Raw genomic sequence first — 18,841 nt, 5'->3', positions numbered from 1 at the left:
CACTGTCCCCAAACTCGGTTCTGGTGTCCCCAAATCCCCCCCAATGTCCCCAAATCCCCCCCAGTGTCCCCAAATCCCCCCCGATGTCCCCAAATGTCTCCCCCAATGTCCCCAAACTCGGTTCTGGTGTCCCCAAATCCCCCCCAATGTCCCCAAATCCCCCCCGATGTCCCCAAATGTCCCCCCTGATGTCCCCAAACTCGGTTCTGGTGTCCCCAAATCCCCCCCAATGTCCCCAAATCCCCCCCAATGTCCCCAAATCCCCCCCGATGTCCCCAAATGTCCCCCCTGATGTCCCCAAACTCGGTTCTGGTGTCCCCAAATCCCCCCCAATGTCCCCAAATCCCCCCCGATGTCCCCAAATGTCCCCCCTGATGTCCCCAAACTCGGTTCTGGTGTCCCCAAATCCCCCCCAATGTCCCCAAATCCCCCCCGATGTCCCCAAATGTCCCCCCTGATGTCCCCAAACTCGGTTCTGGTGTCCCCAAATCCCCCCCAATGTCCCCAAATCCCCCCCGATGTCCCCAAATGTCCCCCCTGATGTCCCCAAACTCGGTTCTGGTGTCCCCAAATCCCCCCCAATGTCCCCAAATCCCCCCTGATGTCCCCAAATGTCCCCCCCCGATGTCCCCAGAGCTCTTCGTTGTCCCCAGCCCTGAGGCCACTCCGGATTTGGGGTGAAATCCTTTAATTGGTCACCTTTGGGACACCCCGGAGGCTCCTCAGGGACACCACGGTGGCTTTGGGGACATCTCGTTGTCACCATGATGGACCCTTAGGGACATCCCATGGACACCACGGTGGCTCCTCAGGGACATCCCATGGACACTGGGGTGGCTTTTGGGGACATCTCTGTCACCCTGGCGGCTCCTCAGGGACATCCCATGGGCACCACGGTGGCTTTTGGGGACATCTCTGTCACCCTGGAGGCTCCTCAGGGACATCCCATTGTCACCATGGTGGACCCTCAGGGACATCCCATTGTCACCTTGGTGGACTCTTGGGGACATCCCATTGTCACCATGGTGGAGCCTTGGGGACATCCCATGGACACCACGGTGGCTTTTGGGGACATCCCATTGTCACCATGAAGGACCCTTGGGGACATCCCATGGGCACCATGGTGGCCTCTGGGGACATCCCATTGTCACCATGGTGGACCCTTGGGGACATCCCATGGACACCGGGGTGGCTTTTGTGGACATCCCATTGTCACCTTGGTGGACCCTCAGGAACATCCCATTGTCACCATGGTGGACCCTTGGGGACATCCCATTGTCACCATGGTGGACCCTCAGGAACATCCCATTGTCACCTTGGTGGACCCTCGGGAACATCTCATTGTCACCATGGTGGACCCTCGGGAACATCCCATTGTCACCATGGTGGACCCTTGGGGACATCCCATTGTCACCATGGTGGACCCTCAGGAACATCCCATTGTCACCTTGGTGGACCCTCGGGAACATCTCATTGTCACCATGGTGGACCCTCGGGAACATCCCATTGTCACCACGGTGGACCCTTGGGGACATCCCATTGTCACCATGGTGGACCCTCGGGAACATCCCATGGGCACCACGGTGGCTTTTGGGGACATTGTCACCATGGCGAACCCTTGGGGACATCTCATTGTCCCCAAGATGGCTCCTCGAGGACACCCCATTGTCACCACGATGAACCCTCAAAAACTCCTCATTGTCACCGTGAAGAACCTTCAGCACCACCCCATTGTCATCATGGTGGCTTTTGGTGCCACCACCCCATTGTCCCCTCAAGAACATCTCATCATCTCCATGAAGAACCCTTGGGGACATCCCATGGACACCTTGGTGACTCCTCAGGAACATCCCATCGTCACCACGATGGACTCTTGGGGACGTCTCATTGTCACCATGGTGGCACCTCAGAAACCTCTCATTGTCTCCATGAAGGACCCTTGGGGGACATCTGATTGTCACCATGCTGGACCCTCAGGAACATTCCATCGTCCCCAAGATGCCTTCTCAAGGACAACCCATTGTCACCATGGTGGAGCCTTGGGGACATCCCATGGACACCGCGGTGGCTCTTGGGGACATCTCTGCCACCATGGTGGACCCTCAGGAACATCCCATGGGCACCACGGTGGCTCTTGGGGACATCCCATGGACACCGCGGTGGCTCTTGGGGACATCTCTGCCACCATGGTGGACCCTCAGGAACATCCCATTGTCACCTTGGTGGAGCCTTGGGGACATCCCATGGACACCACGGTGGCTTTTGGGGACATCTCATTGTCACCATGAAGGACCCTCAGGAACATCCCATTGTCACCTTGGTGGAGCCTTGGGGACATCCCATGGACACCACGGTGGACCCTTGGGGACATCCCATTGTCACCTTGGTGGAGCCTTGGGGACATCCCATGGACACCACGGTGGCTCTTGGGGACATCTCGTTGTCACTGTAATGGACCCTCAGGAACAACCCATTGTCACCATGGTGGACCCTTAGGACCAGCCCATTGTCACCTTGGTGGCTCCTCAGGGACATCTCATGGTCAGCTTGGTGGCTTTTGGTGCCACCACCCCCTTGTCACCATGATAGACCCTCAGAAACCTCTCACTGTCACCATGAAGGACCTTCAGGTCACCACAAAGGACCTTCAGGACCAGCCCATTGTCCCCATGGTGGCTTTTGGTGCCACCACTGTCCCCAAAGACACCCCATTGTCCTTGTGGTGGCTTTTGGTGCCATCACCCCATTGTCACCACGATGGATCCTCAGAAACCTCTCATTGTCACCATGAAGGACCTTCAGGACCAGCCCATTGTCCCCGTGGTGGCTTTTAGTGCCACCATCCCATTGTCACCATGATGGACCTTCAGAAACCTCTCATTGTCACCATGACGGACCTTCAGGACGAGCCCATTGTCACTGTGGTGGCTTTTGGTGGCCCCACACCATTGTCACTGTGATGGACCCTAAGAAACACCTCATGGTCACCATGAACAACTTTTAGGTCAACATGAAGAACCTTCAGGACCAACCCATTGTCACCGTGGTGGCTTTTGGTGCCACCATCCCATTGTCATCATGATGGACCTTCAGAAACCTCTCATTGTCACCATGAAGGACCTTCAGGACCAGCCCATTGTCCCCATGGTGGCTTTTGGTGCCACCATTGTCCCCAAGCACACCCCATTGTCACCATGAAGAACCCTCAGGGACATCTCATTGTCACCTTGGTGACTTTTTGGTGCCACCACCCCGTTGTCACCTTGATGGACCCTCAGAAACCTCTCATTGTCACCATGAACAACCTTGAAGTCACCATGAAGGACATTCAGGACCAGCCCATTGTCCCCGTGGTGGCTTTTGGTGGCCCCATGGTCCCCAAGGACACCCCATGGTCACCATGAAGGACCTTCAGGACCATCCCATTGTCCCCATGGTGGCTCTTGGTGGCCCCATGGTCCCCAAGGACACCCCACTGTCACCATGGTGGCTCTTGGTGGCCCCATGGTCCCCAAGGACACCCCACTGTCACCATGGTGGCTTTTGGTGGCCCCAGGGTCCCCAAGGACACCCCACTGTCACCATGGTGGCTTTTGGTGGCCCCATGGTCCCCAAGGACACCCCATGGTCACCATGAAGGACCTTCAGGACCACCCCATTGTCCCCGTGGTGGCTCTTGGTGGCCCCATGGTCCCCAAGGACACCCCATTGTCCCCATGAAGGACCTTCAGGACCAACCCATTGTCACCGTGGTGGCCCTTGGTGGCCCCATGGTCCCCAAGGACACCCCATTGTCACCACAAAAGACCTTCAGAACCACCCCATTGTCCCCGTGGTGGCTTTTGGTGCCACCATTGTCCCCAAGGACGCCCCATTGTCACCACGAAGAACCCTCAGGGACATCTCATTGTCACCTTGGTGACTTTTTGGTGCCACCACCCCGTTGTCACCTTGATGGACCCTCAGAAACAGCTCACAGTCACCATGAACAACCTTTAAGTCACCATGAAGAACCTTCAGGACCATCCCATTGTCCCCCTGGTGGCTCTTGGTGGCCCCATGGTCCCCAAGGACACCCCATTGTCCCCATGGTGGCTCTTGGTAGCCCCATGGTCCCCAAGGACACCCCATTGTCACCATGGTGGCTTTTGGTGGCCCCATGGTCCCCAAGGACACCCCATTGTCACCATGGTGGCTTTTGGTGGCCCCATGGTCCCCAACCCCATTGTCCCCATGAAGGACCTTTAGGTCACCATGAACAACCTTGAAGTCACCATGAAGGACCTTCAGGACCACCCCATTGTCCCCGTGGTGGCCCTTGGTGGCCCCAGGGTCCCCAAGGACACCCCGTTGTCCCCATGAAGGACCTTCAGGACCACCCCATTGTCCCCGTGGTGGCCCTTGGTGGCCCCAGGGTCTCCTCCGGCGCCGTTCCGACGTCACCTCGACGTCTCCTCCTCTTCCCGTTGCTTCCTCTTCCGCTCTTCCTCCTCCTCATCCTCCTGCTGGAACCTCCTCTGCAGCTCCTCTGGAATTGTCACCTCCAGGAGGTTCTCCATTCCCACCTCGGGCTCGTCCGCGATCAACACCTGCGCAATTCCCGCCAAAATCCCAACTTCCCGCCTCGGCAACTCCCGGAATTCCCGGGATTCCCGGGATCTCACCTCGATGAGCTTCTGGCAGGCGCTGAGGACCTCGGGGTTCTTCTCCTGCTGGTGGAGCTCGCGGAGAACCAGGTAGGAACCGTTGGACCTCAGGTGGGACCGCCCCGATTTGGTGGCCGAGAGCTGGGGAAATTCGGGAATTTGGGGAATTTTTGGCGGGAATGGGAAGCTGGGATTTGTTGGGATCTCGCAGAAGAAGGAAGGGGTTCTGTGGTGGGTGGTGGAACACGGAGAAGTTCTCCTGGAGCTCCAGGAGATGGGGGTGGAGAGCGGGATTTGGGATGGAACGGGTGGAATTCCTCAAGGGATCCCAAAATTCCTCCCAAAATCCCAAAATTCCTCAGGAAATTCCCAAAATTCCTCAAAGAAACTCCAAAATTCCTCCCAAAATCCCAAAATTCCTCCCAAAATCCCAAAATTCCTCCCAAAATCCCAAAATTCCTCAGGGAATTCCCAAAATTCCTCCAGGAACCCCCAAAATTCTTCAAAGAAACCCCAAAATTCCTCCAGGAACCCCCAAAATTCCTCAAAGAAACTCCAAAATTCCTCATGGAATTCCCCAAATTCCTCCCAAAATCCCAAAATTCCTCCCAAAATCCCAAAATTCCTCAGGGAATCCCAAAATTCCTCCAGGAACCCCCAAAATTCCTCAAAGAAACTCCAAAATTCCTCCAGGAACCCCCAAAATTCCTCAAGGAATCCCAAAATTCCTCCTAAAATCCCAAAATTCCTCAGGGAATCCCAAAATTCCTCCAGGAACCCCCAAAATTCCTCAAGGGATCCCAAAATTCCTCCCAAAATCCCAAAATTCCTCAGGGAATCCCAAAATTCCTCCAGGAACCCCCAAAATTCCTCAAGGGATCCCCAAATTCCTCCCAAAATCCCAAAATTCCTCATAAAATTCCCAAAATTCCTCCAGGAACCCCCAAAATTCCTCAAAGAAACTCCAAAATTCCTCATGGAATTCCCAAAATTCCTCCCAAAATCCCAAAATTCCTCAAAAAGTTCCCAAAATTCCTCAAGGAACCCCAAAATTCCTCCCAAATCCCTAAAATTTCACAGCAAATTCCCAAAATTCCTCCCAAAATTCAAAAATTCTTCCCAAAATTCCTCAAAAACTCCCAAAACTCATCAGAAAATCCAAAAATTCCTCAAAAAATTCCCAAAATTCCTTTCCAACTTACCAAAATTCCACCCAAAGTTCCCAAATTCTCCCAAAATTCCCAGAAATCCTCAAAAAACCCCAAAATTCCTCCTGAAATTCCCAAAACTCCTCAAAAATTCCCAAAATTCCTCAAAAAAATCCCAAAATTTCTTCAAAAAATACCCAAAATTCCTCCCAGAATTCCCAAAATTCCAAAAACTCCTCAGAAAATCCAAAAATTCCTCAAAATTTCTCCCAAAATTCCACAAAAAATCCCAAAATTCCTCAGAAAAATCCCAAAATTCCTCCTGAAATTCCCAAAATTCCAAAAACTCCTCAGAAAATTCCCAAAATTCCTCAAAAAAATCCCAAAATTCCTCAAAAATTCCCAAAATTCCTCCTGAAATTCCTCATGGAATTCCAAAAACTCCTCAAAAATTCCCAAGATTCCTCATAAAATCCCAAAATTCCTCAAAAAAATCCCCAAATTCCTCAAAATTCCTCCCAAAATTCCCAAAATTCCTCAAAAAAATCCCAAAATTCCTCAAAAAAATTTAAAAATTCCTCCCCAAATTCCCAAAATTCCTCAAAAAGTCCCCAAATCCCTCAAAAAAATCCCAAAATTCCTCAAAAATTCCCAAAATTCCTCCCAAAATTCCCAGAATTCCACAAAAAAATCCCAAAATTCCCCCTAAAAATTCCCAAAAACCCCCAAAATTCCTCAAAAAAATCCCAAAATTCCTCCCAAAATTCCTCAAAAAATCCCCAAATTCCTCCCAAATTCCCAAAATTCCCTAAAAATCTCCTTTTCCCACCAAAAGTGTTCCCAAAATTCCGGAATTCGCACCAACATCAGCGTCTCCAGGATCATTTTCCGGATCTCCGGGTCCTCCTCGCGGCGATGCTCCGGGGGCAGGAACTGCAAATCCACGGGAAGCTCTGCAATTCCACAGGGAAAATCAGGGAATCCGGGAATGTGCCAAAAAAAATTCCCCAAAAATTCCCCAAAAATTCCCAAAAACCTCAAAACATCTGGGAATGTTCCCAAAAACCTCAAAAAATCTGGGATTATTCCCAAAAAATCCCCAAAAAATCTGGGAATGTGCCCAAAAAATTCCCAAAAAAACCCAAAACCTCAAAAAATCTGGGAATGTTCCTAAAAAATTCCCAAAAAACCCCAAAAACCTCAAAAAATCCCGGAATGTGCCCCAAAAATTCCTGAAAAACCCCAAAAACCTCAAAAAATCTGGGAATGTTCCAAAAAAATCCCAAAAAACCTCAGGAAATCCCGGAATGTGCCCAAAAAATTCCCAAAAAAACCTTGGGAAATCCGGGAATGTGCCCAGAAAATTCCCAAAAAACCCAAAAAACCTCGGGAAATCCTGGAATGTGCCCAAAAAATTCCCAAAAAAACCCCAAAAAGCCTCAAAAAAATCTGGGAATGTTCCTGAAAAATCCCCAAAAAATCCCGGAATGTGCCCAAAAAATTCCTGAAAAACCCCAAAAACCTTAGCGAATCCAGGAATATTCCCACAAAATTCCCAAAAAATTCCCAAAAACCTCAAAAAATCCCGGAATGTTCCCAAAAAAATTCCCAAAAAAACCTTGGGAAATCCCAGAATGTGCCCAAAAAATTCCCAAAAAATTCCCAAAAACCTCAAAAAATCCCGGAATATGCCCAAAAATTCCCAAAAAAACCTCGGAAAATCCCGGAATGTGCCTAAAAATTCCCAAAAAATCCCAAAAAAACTCAAAAAAGCTGGCGATGTTCCCAGAAAATCCCCCAAAATCCCCAAAAACCTCACATAATCCTGGAATGTGCCCAAAAAATTCCCCAAAAATCTGGGAATGTTCACAAAAATTCCCCAAAAATTCCCAAAACCTCAAAAAATCCCAGAATGTGCCAAAAAAGTCCCAAAAAACCCACAAAAATCTCAAAAAATCTGGGGATGTGCCCAAAAAATTCCCAAAAACCTCAAAAAATCCTGGAATGTGCCCAAAAAATTCCCAAAAACCTCAAAAAATCCCGGAATGTGCCCAAAAAATTCCCCAAAAATTCCCCAAAAAATCCCGGAAGGTGCCAAAAAAATCCCAAAAAACCCCAAAAACCTCAAAAAATCCCGGAATGTGCCCAAAAAATTCCTGAAAAACCCCAAAAGCCTCAGCGAATCCGGGAATATTCCCAAAAAATTCCCAAAAAAACTCCAAAAACCTCAAAAAATCTGGGAATGTGCCCAAAAAATTCCCAAAAAACCCCAAAAAATCCCAGAATGTGCCAAAAAAATTCCCCAAAAATTCCCAAAAACCTCAAAAAATCCTGGAATATTCCCAAAAAATTCCCAAAAAACCCAAAAACCTCAAAAAATCTGGGAATGTGCCCAAAAAATTCCCAAAAAACCCAAAAACCTCAAAAAATCCCGGAATGTGCCCAAAAAATTCCAAAAAAACCCCCAAAAAAACCTCAAAAAAATCTGGGAATGTTCCCAAAAAATCCCCAAAAAATCCCGGAATGTGCCCAAAAAATCCCAAAAAAAACCAAAAACCTCAAAAAATCTGGGAATGTGCCCAAAAAATTCCCAAAAAACCCCCCAAAAATCTGGGAATATTCCCAAAAAAATCTCAGGAAATCCGGGAATATTCCCAAAAAATTCCCAAAAAACCTTGGGAAATCCGGGAATTTGCCAAAAAAACCCAAAATAACCCCAAAAACCTCAGGAAATCTGGGAATGTTCCCAAAAAATTCCCAAAAAACCTCAGGAAATCTGAGAATTTTCCCCAAAAAACTCAAAAAATCCAGGAAAATTCCCAAAAAATCCCAAAAAACCTCAAGAAATCCAGGAAAATTCCCAAAAAATCCCAAAAAGCCTCAGGAAATCTGGGAATATTCCCAAAAAATTGTCAAGAAATCCAGGAAAATTCCCAAAAAACTCAAAAAATCCAGGAAAATTCCCAAAAAATCCCACAAAACCTCAGGAAATCTAGAAAAATTCCCAAAAAATCCTCAAAACCCCGGGAAAATTCCCAAGAAACCTCAAGAAATCCAGGAAAATTCCCCGGAAGTTCCCAGAAAACCTCAAGAAATCTGGGAAAATTCCCAAAAAACCTCAGGAAATCCAGGAAAATTCCCAAAAACCTCAAAAAATCCCAAAAAATTCCCAAAAAACCTCCAAAAATCCCCAAAAATTCAAAAAAAAATCCGAAAAAAAATTCCAAAAAAATCTCAGGAAATCTAGGAAAATTCCCAAAAAATTCCCCAAAAATTCCCCAAAAAATTCCCAAAAAATTCCCCAAAAATTCTCCAAAAAATCCCCAAAACTTCCCATAAAAATTTCCCCAAAAATTCCCCCAAATTCCCCAAGAATTCCCCATAAGTTCCCCAAAAATTCCCCAAAATTCCCAAAAAATTCCCCATAAGTTCCCCAAAAAATCCCCAAAAAATTCCCCAAAAATTCCCAAGAAATTCCCAGAAAATTCCCAAAAAATTCCCCAAAAATTCTGAGAAAATTCCAAAAAAATTCCCAAAAATTCCCCAAAAAATCCCATGAAATTCCAAAAAAATTCCCCAAAAATTCCTAAAAAATTCCCCAAAAATTCCAAAAAAAATCCCCAAAAAATCCCAAAAAATTCCCCCAAAATTCCCAAGAAATTCCCAGAAAATTCCCAAAAAATTCCCAGAAAATTCCCAAAAAATTCCCAAAAATTCCCCCAAAAATCCCTAGAAATTCAAAAAAAATTCCCCAAAAATTCCCAAAAATTCCCAAAAAATTCCCAAAAAAATCCCCAAAAAATCCCCAAAAAATCCCCAAAAATTTCCAAAAAAATCCCAAAAATTCCCCAAAAAATCCCAAGAAATTCCCAAAAAATTCCACAAAAATTCCCAGAAAATTCCCCAAAAATTCCCAGAAAATTCCCCAAAAATTCCCAAAAAAATTCCCAAAAAATTCCCCAAAAATTCCCAAGGAATTCCTGAGCATTCCCAAGGAATCCCCGAGAATTCCCAAGGAATTCCCGAGCATTCCCAAGGAATCCCCGAGCATTCCCGAGCATTCCCAAGGAATTCCCGAGCATTCCCAAGGAATTCCCGAGCATTCCCAAGGAATCCCCGAGCATTCCCGAGCATTCCCAAGGAATTCCCGAGCATTCCCAAGGAATTCCCGAGCATTCCCGAGCATTCCCAAGGAATTCCCGAGCATTCCCGAGCATTCCCAAGGAATCCCCGAGCATTCCCAAGGAATCCCCGACCATCCCCGAGCATTCCCAAGGAATTCCCGAGCATTCCCAAGGAATCCCCGAGCATTCCCAATCATTCCCAAGGAATCCCCGAGCATTCCCAAGGAATTCCCGAGCATTCCCAAGGAATCCCCGAGCATTCCCGAGCATTCCCAAGGAATTCCCGAGCATTCCCGAGCATTCCCAAGGAATTCCCGAGCATTCCCAAGGAATCCCCGAGCATTCCCGAGCATTCCCAAGGAATTCCCGAGCATTCCCGAGCATTCCCGAGCATTCCCAAGGAATTCCCAAGCGTTCCCGAGCATTCCCAAGGAATTCCCGAGGAATTCCCAAGGAATTCCGAGCGTTCCCAGCTGCGGATTCTGCGCTCACGTTCCGTCTCTCGCGGGGACAATTCCTCGTGGCCGGCGAGCGGGAGCAGCAGCGCCGGCAGCGCCTCCAGCTCCGAGCTCAGCAGCCGCTCCTGGTGCTCTGGGAATTCCGGGAAAAAAACCGGGATCGGATCCCAAAATTCCCGGAATTCCCGGAGATCGGGAAGGGTTTGGAAAGGGAATTTCCTGGGAATTCCCAGATTTTGGGAAGGGTTTGGAATTCCCAGAGTTTGGGAATGGTTTGGAGCTGGAATTTTCCTGGAATTTTCCCAGGAATTCCCAGATTTTGGGAAGGGTTTGGAATTCCCAGATTTTGGGAAGGGTTTGGAAAGGGAATTTCCTGGGAATTCCAGGAATTCCTGGAGTTTGGGAAGGTTTTGGAGCTGGAATTTTCCTGGGAATTCCCAGAATTCCCAGAGTTTGGGAAGGGTTTGGAAAGGGAATTTCCTGGGAATTCTGGGAATTCCTGGAGTTTGGGAAGGGTTTGGAGCTGGAATTTTCCTGGAATTCCCAGAATTCCCAGAGTTTGGGAAGGGTTTGGAATTCCCAGAGTTTGGGAAAGGTTTGGAAAGGGAATTTCCTGGCAATTCCAGGAATTCCCAGATTTTGGGAAGGGTTTGGAGCTGGAATTTTCCTGGGAATTCCAGGAATTCCCAGATTTCCAGAAGGGTTTGGAATTCCCAGGGTTTGGAGCTGGGATTTTCCTGGGAATTCTGGGAATTCCTGGAGTTTGGGAAGGGTTTGGAAATGGGATTTTCCCAGGAATTTCCAGAGTTTGGGAAGGGTTTGGAAATGGGATTTTCCTTGGAATTCCAGGAATTCTCTAATTTTGGGAAGGATTTTGAGCTGGAATTTTCCTTGGAATTTCAGGAATTCCCAGATTTTCAGAAGAGTTTGGAATTCCCAGATTTTGGGATGAGTTTGGAGCTGAGATTTCCCTGGGAATTCCCAGAATTCCCAGAGTTTGGGAAGAGTTTGGAGCTGGAATTTTCCTGGGAATTCTGGGAATTCCTGGAGTTCTGGAAGGGTTTGGAGCAGGGATTTTCCAAGGAATTCCCAGAGTTTGGGAAGGGTTTGGAGCTGGGATTTTCCTTGGAATTCCAGGAATTCCCAGATTTCCAGAAGGGTTTGGAATTCCCAGAGTTTGGGAAGGGTTTGGAGCTGAGATTTTCCTGGGAATTCTGGGAATTCCCAGACTTTGGGAAAGGTTTGGAGCCGGAATTTTCCCATCAATCCCCAAAATTCCAGAAACATCCGGAAAAAAATGGGAATTCCAGGAATTCTGGGAATTCCCAGGACAGCAAACACCCAACCCCAGCCAAAATTCCCATTTCCCCCCCCAAAATTCGCATTATCCCCCCCAAATTCCCATTTCTCCCCCCCAAATCCCCATTTCCTCCCCAAAATCCCCATTTCCCCCCCCTAAAATCCCCATTTTCCCCCCAAAATTCCCATTATCCCCCCCGAAATTCACATTTTTCCCCCAAAATTCCCATTATCCCCCCCGAAATTCACATTTTTCCCCCAAAATCCCCATTTCCCCCCCCAAATCCCCATTTTTCCCCCTAAAATCCCCATTTCCCCCCCCCAAAATCCCCATTTCCCCCCCCTAAAATCCCCATTTTTTCCCCCAAATCCCCATTTTTTCCCCAAATCCCCATTTCCCCCCAGTCCCAATTTTCCCACCCAAATCCCCATTTCCCCACCCAAATCCCCCCTAAAATCCCCGTTTTTTCCCCCAAAATCCCCATTTTTCCCTTAAAATCCCCATTATCCCCCCAAAATCCCCATTTTCCCCCCTAAAATTCCCATTTTTCTCTTAAAATCCCTATTTTCCCCCTCAAAATTCCCATTTTTTCCCCTAAAATCACAATTTCCCCCCCTAAAATCCCCATTTTTCCCCCAAAATTCCCATTTTTCCCCCCAAATTCCCATTTTTTCCCCCAAATCCCCATTTTCCCCCTAAAATTTGCATTATCCCCCCAAATCCCCATTTTCCCCCCAAAATTCCCATTTTTTCCCCTAAAATTTCCCATTTCCCCCTAAAATCCCCTTTATCCCCCCAAAATCCCGATTTTTTCCCCCCAAAATCCCCATTATCCCCCCCAATCCCCACTTTCCCCCCCAAAATTCCCATTTTTTCCCCCAAAATCCCCATTTCCCCCCCCAAAATCCCCCTTTCTCCCCCCCCAAAATCCCCATTTTTCCCCCAAAATCCCTATTTCCCCTCCTAAATCCCCATTTTTCCCCCCAAATCCCCATTTTTCCCCCCCTAAAATCCCCATTTCCCCCTCCAAAATCCCCATTTTTTCCCCCAAATCCCCATTTTTTCCCCAAATCCCCATTTCCCCCCAGTCCCCATTTTCCCACCCAAATCCCCATTTCCCCACCCAAATCCCCCCCTAAAATCCCTGTTTTTCCCCCAAAATCCCCATTTTTCCCTTAAAATCCCCATTATCCCCCCAAAATCCCCATTTTCCCCCCTAAAATTCCCATTTTTCTCTTAAAATCCCTATTTTCCCCCTCAAAATTCCCATTTTTTCCCCTAAAATCACAATTTCCCCCCCTAAAATCCCCATTTTTCCCCCAAAATTCCCATTTTTCCCCCAAAATTCCCATTTTTTCCCCCAAATCCCCATTTTCCCCCTAAAATTTGCATTATCCCCCCAAATCCCCATTTCCCCCCAAAATTCCCATTTTTTCCCCTAAAATTTCCCATTTCCCCCTAAAATCCCCTTTATCCCCCCAAAATCCCGATTTTTTCCCCCCAAAATCCCCATTATCCCCCCCAATCCCCACTTTCCCCCCCAAAATTCCCATTTTTCCCCCAAAATCCCCATTTCCCCCCTAAAATCCCCATTTTTCCCCCAAAATCCCCATTTCCCCCCCTAAAATCCCCATTTTTCCCCCAAATCCCCATTTCCCCCCCCAAATCCCCATTATCCCTCCCAAAATCCCCATTTTCCCCCCCAAACCCCCATTTCCCCCCCCCAATCCCCATTATCCCCCCGCAATCCCCATTTCCCCCCCTAAAATCCCCATTTTCCCCCCCAAAATCCCCATTCCCCCCCCCAAATCCCCATATTTTCCCCCCAAAATCCCCATTTTTCCCCCCTAAAATCCCCATTTTTTCCCCCAGATTCCCTCTTTTCCCCCTAAAATCCCCATTTTTTCCCCTAAAATCCCCATTTTTTCCCCTAAAATCCCCATTATCCCCCCCAAAAATCCCCATTTCCCCCCCAAAATCCCCCCCAAAATCCCCATTCCCCCCCTAAAATCCCCATTTCCCCCCCCAAAATCCCCATTTCCCCCCCCAAAATCCCCATTTTTTCCCCCCAAATCCCCATTTCCCCCCCAAAATCCCCATTTTTTCCCCCAAAATCCCCATTTCCCCTCCCAAAATCCCCATTATCCCCCCAAAATCCCCATTTTTTCCCCCTAAAATCCCCATTTTTCCCCCAGAATCCCCATTTCGCCCCCCCAAAATCCCCATTATCCCCCCAAAATCCCCATTTCCCCCCTAAAATCCCCATTTTTCCCCCAAAATTCCCATTTTTCCCCCCAAAATCCCCTTTATCCCCCCCCAATCCCCCCATTTCCCCCCCCAAAATCCCCATTTTTCCCCCAAATCCCCATTTCCCCCCCCAAAATCCCCATTTCCCCCCAAAATCCCCATTATCCCCCCCAATCCCCATTTCCCCCCCCAAATCCCCATTTTTTCCCCCTAAAATCCCCATTTCCCCCCCCAAATCCCCATTTTTCCCCAAAAATCCCCATTTTTCCCCCTAAAATCCCCATTTTTTCCCCCAAATCCCCATTTTTTCCCCCAAATCCCCATTTTTTCCCCCAGAATCCCCATTTCCCCACCCAAATCCCCCCTAAAATCCCCATTTTTCCCCCCAAAACCCCCATTTTTCCCCCAAATCCCCCCATTTCTCCCCCCCAATCCCCATTTCCCCCCCCAAAATCCCCATTTCCCCCCAAAATCCCCATTATCCCCCCAAAATCCCCATTTCCCCCCCAGAATCCCCATTTCCCCCCCAATCCCCCCATTATCCCCCCAAAATCCCAATTTTTCCCCCAAAATCCCCATTTTCCCCCCTAAAATCCCCATTTTCCCCCCCAAATCCCCATTTTTTCCCTTAAAATCCCCATTTTTTCCCCCAAAATCCCCATTTCCCCCCCCAAATCCCCATTTCCCCCCCCAAATCCCCATTTTTTCCCCCAAATCCCCCCATTTCTCCCCCCCAATCCCCATTTCCCCACCCAAATCCCTCCTAAAATCCCCATTTTTCCCCCAAAATCCCCATTTTTTCCCCCAAATCCCCATTATCCCCCCCAAACCCCATTTCCCCCTCCAAAATCCCCATTTTTCCCCCCAAATCCCCATTTTTTCCCCCAAATCTCCCCATTATCCCCCCCAATCCCCATTTTCCCACCCAAATCCCCATTTCCCCACCCAAATCCCCCCTAAAATCCCCATTTTTTCCCCCTAAAATCCCCATTTTTCCCCCAAAATCCCCATTTTTCCCCCTAAAATCCCCATTTTTCCCCCAAAATCCCGTTTTTCCCCCCCTAAAATCCCCATTTTCCCCCCCAAATCCCCATTTTTTCTCTTAAAATCCCCATTTTTTCCCTTAAAATCCCCATTTTCCCCTTAAAATCCCCATTATCTCCCCCAAACCCCCCATTATCCCCCCCCAATCCCCATTTTCCCCCCTAAAATCCCCATTTTCCCCCCAAAATCCCCATTTTTTCCCCTAAAATCCCCATTATCCCCCCAAAAATCCCCATTCCCCCCCCTAAAATCCCCATTTCCCCCCCCAAAATCCCCATTTCCCCCCCCCAAAATCCCCATTTTTTCCCCCCAAATCCCCATTTCCCCCCCAAAATCCCCATTTTTTCCCCCAAAATCCCCATTTCCCCTCCCAAAATCCCCATTATCCCCCCAAAATCCCCATTTTTTCCCCCTAAAATCCCCATTTTTCCCCCCAGAATCCCCATTTCGCCCCCCCAAAATCCCCATTATCCCCCCAAAATCCCCATTTCCCCCCTAAAATCCCCATTTTTCCCCCAAAATTCCCATTTTTCCCCCCAAAATCCCCTTTATCCCCCCCCAATCCCCCCATTTCCCCCCCCAAAATCCCCATTTTTCCCCCAAATCCCCATTTGCCCCCCCCAAATCCCCATTTCCCCCCCCTAAAATCCCCATTTTTTCCCTTAAAATCCCCATTTTTTCCCCCCAATCCCCATTTCCCCCCCAAAATCCCCATTTTCCCCCCCCAAATCCCCATTTTCCCCCCCAAATCCCCATTTTTTCCCCCCCAATCCCCATTTTCCCCCCCAAATCCCCATTTTTTCCCCCAAATCCCCATTTTCCCCCCCCAAACCCCCATTTCCCCCCCAATCCCCCCATTATCCCCCCCCAAATCCCCATTTCCCCCCCCCAAATCCCCATTTCCCCCCCCAAATCCCCATTTCCCCCCCCAAATCCCCATTTCCCCCCCAAATCCCCATTTTTTCCCCCAAATCCCCATTTTCCCCCCAATCCCCATTTCCCCACCCAAATCCCCCATAAAATCCCCATTTTTCCCCCCCAAAATCCCCATTTTTCCCCCTAAAACCCCCATTTCCCCCCCCAAATCCCCATTTCCCCCCCCAAACCCCCATTTTTTCCCCCAAATCCCCCCATTTCTCCCCCCCAATCCCCATTTCCCCACCCAAATCCCCCCTAAAATCCCCATTTTTTCCCCCCAAATCCCCATTTTTTCCCCCCCAATCCCCCCATTTTCCCCCCCAAACCCCCATTTTTCCCCCCATCTCCCCCTCCCCTCCCGCAGTCCCGTTTGCCCGTGTGTCTGGGAATCCCGGGGTTCAGTTTTTGGTGACTCACCGTGCTGGAAGCAGCAGTTCCGCAGGGCTCCGGCCGCTCCTCGCCGCAGCTCCGGCCGGCCCGGCTCCCTCAGCAGCTCCAGGAGCCTTCGCGCCGCTCGCCTGAGCCCGTCCCGCTCTCATTCCCGCTTTGCCGGGCCTCATTCCCGCATTTCCCCGCCCTCCCGAGGCCACCCGCACCTCCTTTTCCCTTTTTGTTCCCCTTCTCCTGCTTTTCCCTTTTTCCCACTGGAATCCATCTCCCCTCTCTTCCTTTTTCCCTTCCCCCTTTTCCCTTTTTTCCTCTCCCTTCCCTTCTGTTTTTCTTCAACCTTCCCTTATTTTCTTTCCCCTCCCCTTTTCTCTCACCTCTCCCCCTTTCTCCCCTCCCTTTTTCCCTCCCCCTTTTCCCCTTCCCTTTCCCCCTCTCTTTCCTCCTTCTCCCCTTTCATTTTTCCCCTTCTCCCTTTCCCTATTCCCCCTTTCTCTTTCCCCTCTCTTCTCTTTTCTTTCCCTTTTCCCCTTCCCTTTTCCTCCCTTTCCTTTTGCTCTCTGTCCTTCCCCTTTTCCCCTTCCCCTTCCCTTTTCCTTTCCCTTCTCCCCTTTTCCCTCCCCCTTTTCCCCTTCCCTCCTCCTTCCCCCTTTTCCCTTTCCCCCATTTCCCCCTTCATTTTCCTCATTCCCCCTTCATTTCCCTCATTTCTCCCTTCATTTCCCTCATTCCCCCTTCATTTCTCCCATTTCTCCCTTCATTTCCCTCATTTCTCCCTTCATTTTCCCTCATTTCCCCCATTTCTCCCCTCATTTCCCCCATTTCTCCCCTCATTTCCCCCATTTCTCCCTTCATTTCCCCCCATTTCTCCTCTCATTTCCCTCATTCCCCCTTCATTTCCCTCATTCCCCCTTCATTTCCCTCATTTCTCCCTTCATTTCCCTCATTCCCCCTTCATTTCTCCCATTTCTCCCTTCATTTCCCTCATTTCCCCCCTCCATTTCCCCCATTTCTCCCTTCATTTTCCCCTCATTTCCCCCATTTTCCCCTTCATTTCCCTCACTCCCCCTTCATTTCTCTCATTTCTCCCTTCATTTCCCTCATTCTCCCCTCATTTCCCCCATTTCTCCCCTCATTTCCCTCATTTCTCCCCTCATTTCCCTCATTCCCCCTTCATTTCTCCCATTTCTCCCTTCATTTTCCCCCATTTCTCCCTTCATTTTCCCCATTTCTCCCTTCATTTCCCTCACTCCCCCTTCATTTCCCTCATTCCCCCATTTCTCCCCTCATTTCCCTCATCCCCCTTCATTTCCCTCATTCCCCCTTCATTTCCCCCATTTCTCCCTTCATTTTCCCCTCATTTCTCCCATTTCTCCCTTCATTTCCCCCATTTCCCCCTTCATTTTCCCTCATTTCCCCCATTTCTCCCCTCATTTCCCTCATTTCTCCCCTCATTTCCCTCATTTCTCCCCTCATTTCCCTCATTTCTCCCCTCATTTCCCTCACTCCCCCTTAATTTCTCCCATTTCTCCCTTCATTTCCCCCATTTCTCCCTTCATTTTCCCTCATTTCCCCCCATTTCCCCTTCATTTCCTCTTCATTTCCCCCCATTTCTCCCTTCATTTCCCATTCCCCTTCCTTCCCCCCTTCATTTCTCATTTCCCCTCATTTCCCCCCTTCATTTCCCATTTTCCCCCTCATTTCTCCCCTCATTTCCCCTCTCATTTCCCCCTTCATTTCCCCTCTCATTTCCCCTCTCATTTCCCCCTTCATTTCCCTCATTCCCCCTTCATTTTCCCCTCATTTCCCCCTTCATTTCCCCTCATTTCCTCTCATTTCCCCCCTTCCTTTCCCCTCATTTCCCTCTCATTTTCCTCATTTCCCCCCTCCATTTCCCCCTCATTTCCCCCCATTTTCCCTTTATCTCCCTTCTCACCCGGATCTCTCCATCAGCAGCTCCCTTCCCATCGGCTCCCGGCTCAGGTTCCAGAGCAGCGCCCCGAGCTCGTCCGGCGGCCGCTCCGCCCTCAGGGCCGGCAGCAGCGCCTGGGCCCCGGGCCCCAGCGCCCTCAGCACCGCCGGGCCCGCTCCCGGAGCCCGGCACAGGTTGGCCAACACCCCGCAGGCCCCTCCGGAGCTCGCCAGCAGCGGCACCAGAGAAGGGAGCGCGGCCAGGAGCGGCTCCAGCGCCGCGGGCTCGGAGGACGCGTTCACCAAGGCGCCCAAGGCGGCCTCGGATCCACGCGAGGCCGAGGCTGCCAAGGCCGCTAAGGCCTCGGGGTGTCCCGCCAGCATCGCCCGGCCCGAGTCGCTCCCGGAAAGGGCCAGGGCGGCTTCGGCCGCGGCGGCAGCGGCGGGGGAGGACGGGGAGAGCAGCGCCGTCAGCTCCGACAGAGCCGCGGCCGCCGCGGCCTCCTCGCTCTTGGGCTCCGCCATCGTCTCCGCCATCATGGCCGCGCTGGGGGAGATGGATAGGTGTAACAGCCAATCAGGGGAGATTGATAGGTGTAACAGCCAATCAGCGCTGCGGAAACCGCGGATGGGCGGTTAATCAGCCACTGGGGTGCGG

General features: G+C 49.7%; 1 protein-coding gene across 1 annotated transcript; it reads right to left on the bottom strand.

Moving 5' to 3' along the window:
* Positions 1 to 671: 671 nt before the first annotated feature.
* HGH1 (HGH1 cochaperone) lies at positions 672 to 18,723 on the bottom strand. Its single transcript, XM_086875804.1, has 9 exons — positions 18,209 to 18,723; positions 16,303 to 16,403; positions 10,411 to 10,509; positions 6,656 to 6,747; positions 4,665 to 4,787; positions 4,047 to 4,589; positions 3,098 to 3,409; positions 2,196 to 2,864; positions 672 to 2,038 (listed from the first exon to the last, which is right to left on the bottom strand). The coding sequence occupies exons 1-6, from the start codon at positions 18,721 to 18,723 to the stop codon at positions 4,440 to 4,442; spliced, it is 1,080 nt and encodes a 359-aa protein (XP_086731930.1). The 3' UTR covers positions 672 to 2,038; positions 2,196 to 2,864; positions 3,098 to 3,409; positions 4,047 to 4,439.
* Between the last annotated feature and the right edge of the window lie 118 nt (positions 18,724 to 18,841).

Source organism: Cyanistes caeruleus, chromosome 1, assembly GCF_971803275.1.
Source record: "Cyanistes caeruleus chromosome 1, bCyaCae1.hap1.1, whole genome shotgun sequence".
Classification (NCBI taxonomy): Eukaryota; Metazoa; Chordata; class Aves; order Passeriformes; family Paridae; genus Cyanistes; species Cyanistes caeruleus.
The sequence above is the reverse complement of the archived record's forward strand: the minus strand, read 5'-3'. Positions and strand labels throughout refer to the sequence as shown.

Coding starts and splice junctions, on each gene's coding strand:
- HGH1 (XM_086875804.1), bottom strand. CDS start 18,723: ATGATGGCGGAGACGATGGCGGAGCCCAAGAGCGAGGAGGCCGCGGCG. Junction 16,404..18,208: donor CTGCTGATGGAGAGATCCGG/GTGAGAAGGGAG, acceptor GGACGGGCTCAG/GCGAGCGGCGCGAAGGCTCC. Junction 10,510..16,302: donor GAACTGCTGCTTCCAGCACG/GTGAGTCACCAA, acceptor CGGAATTCCCAG/AGCACCAGGAGCGGCTGCTG.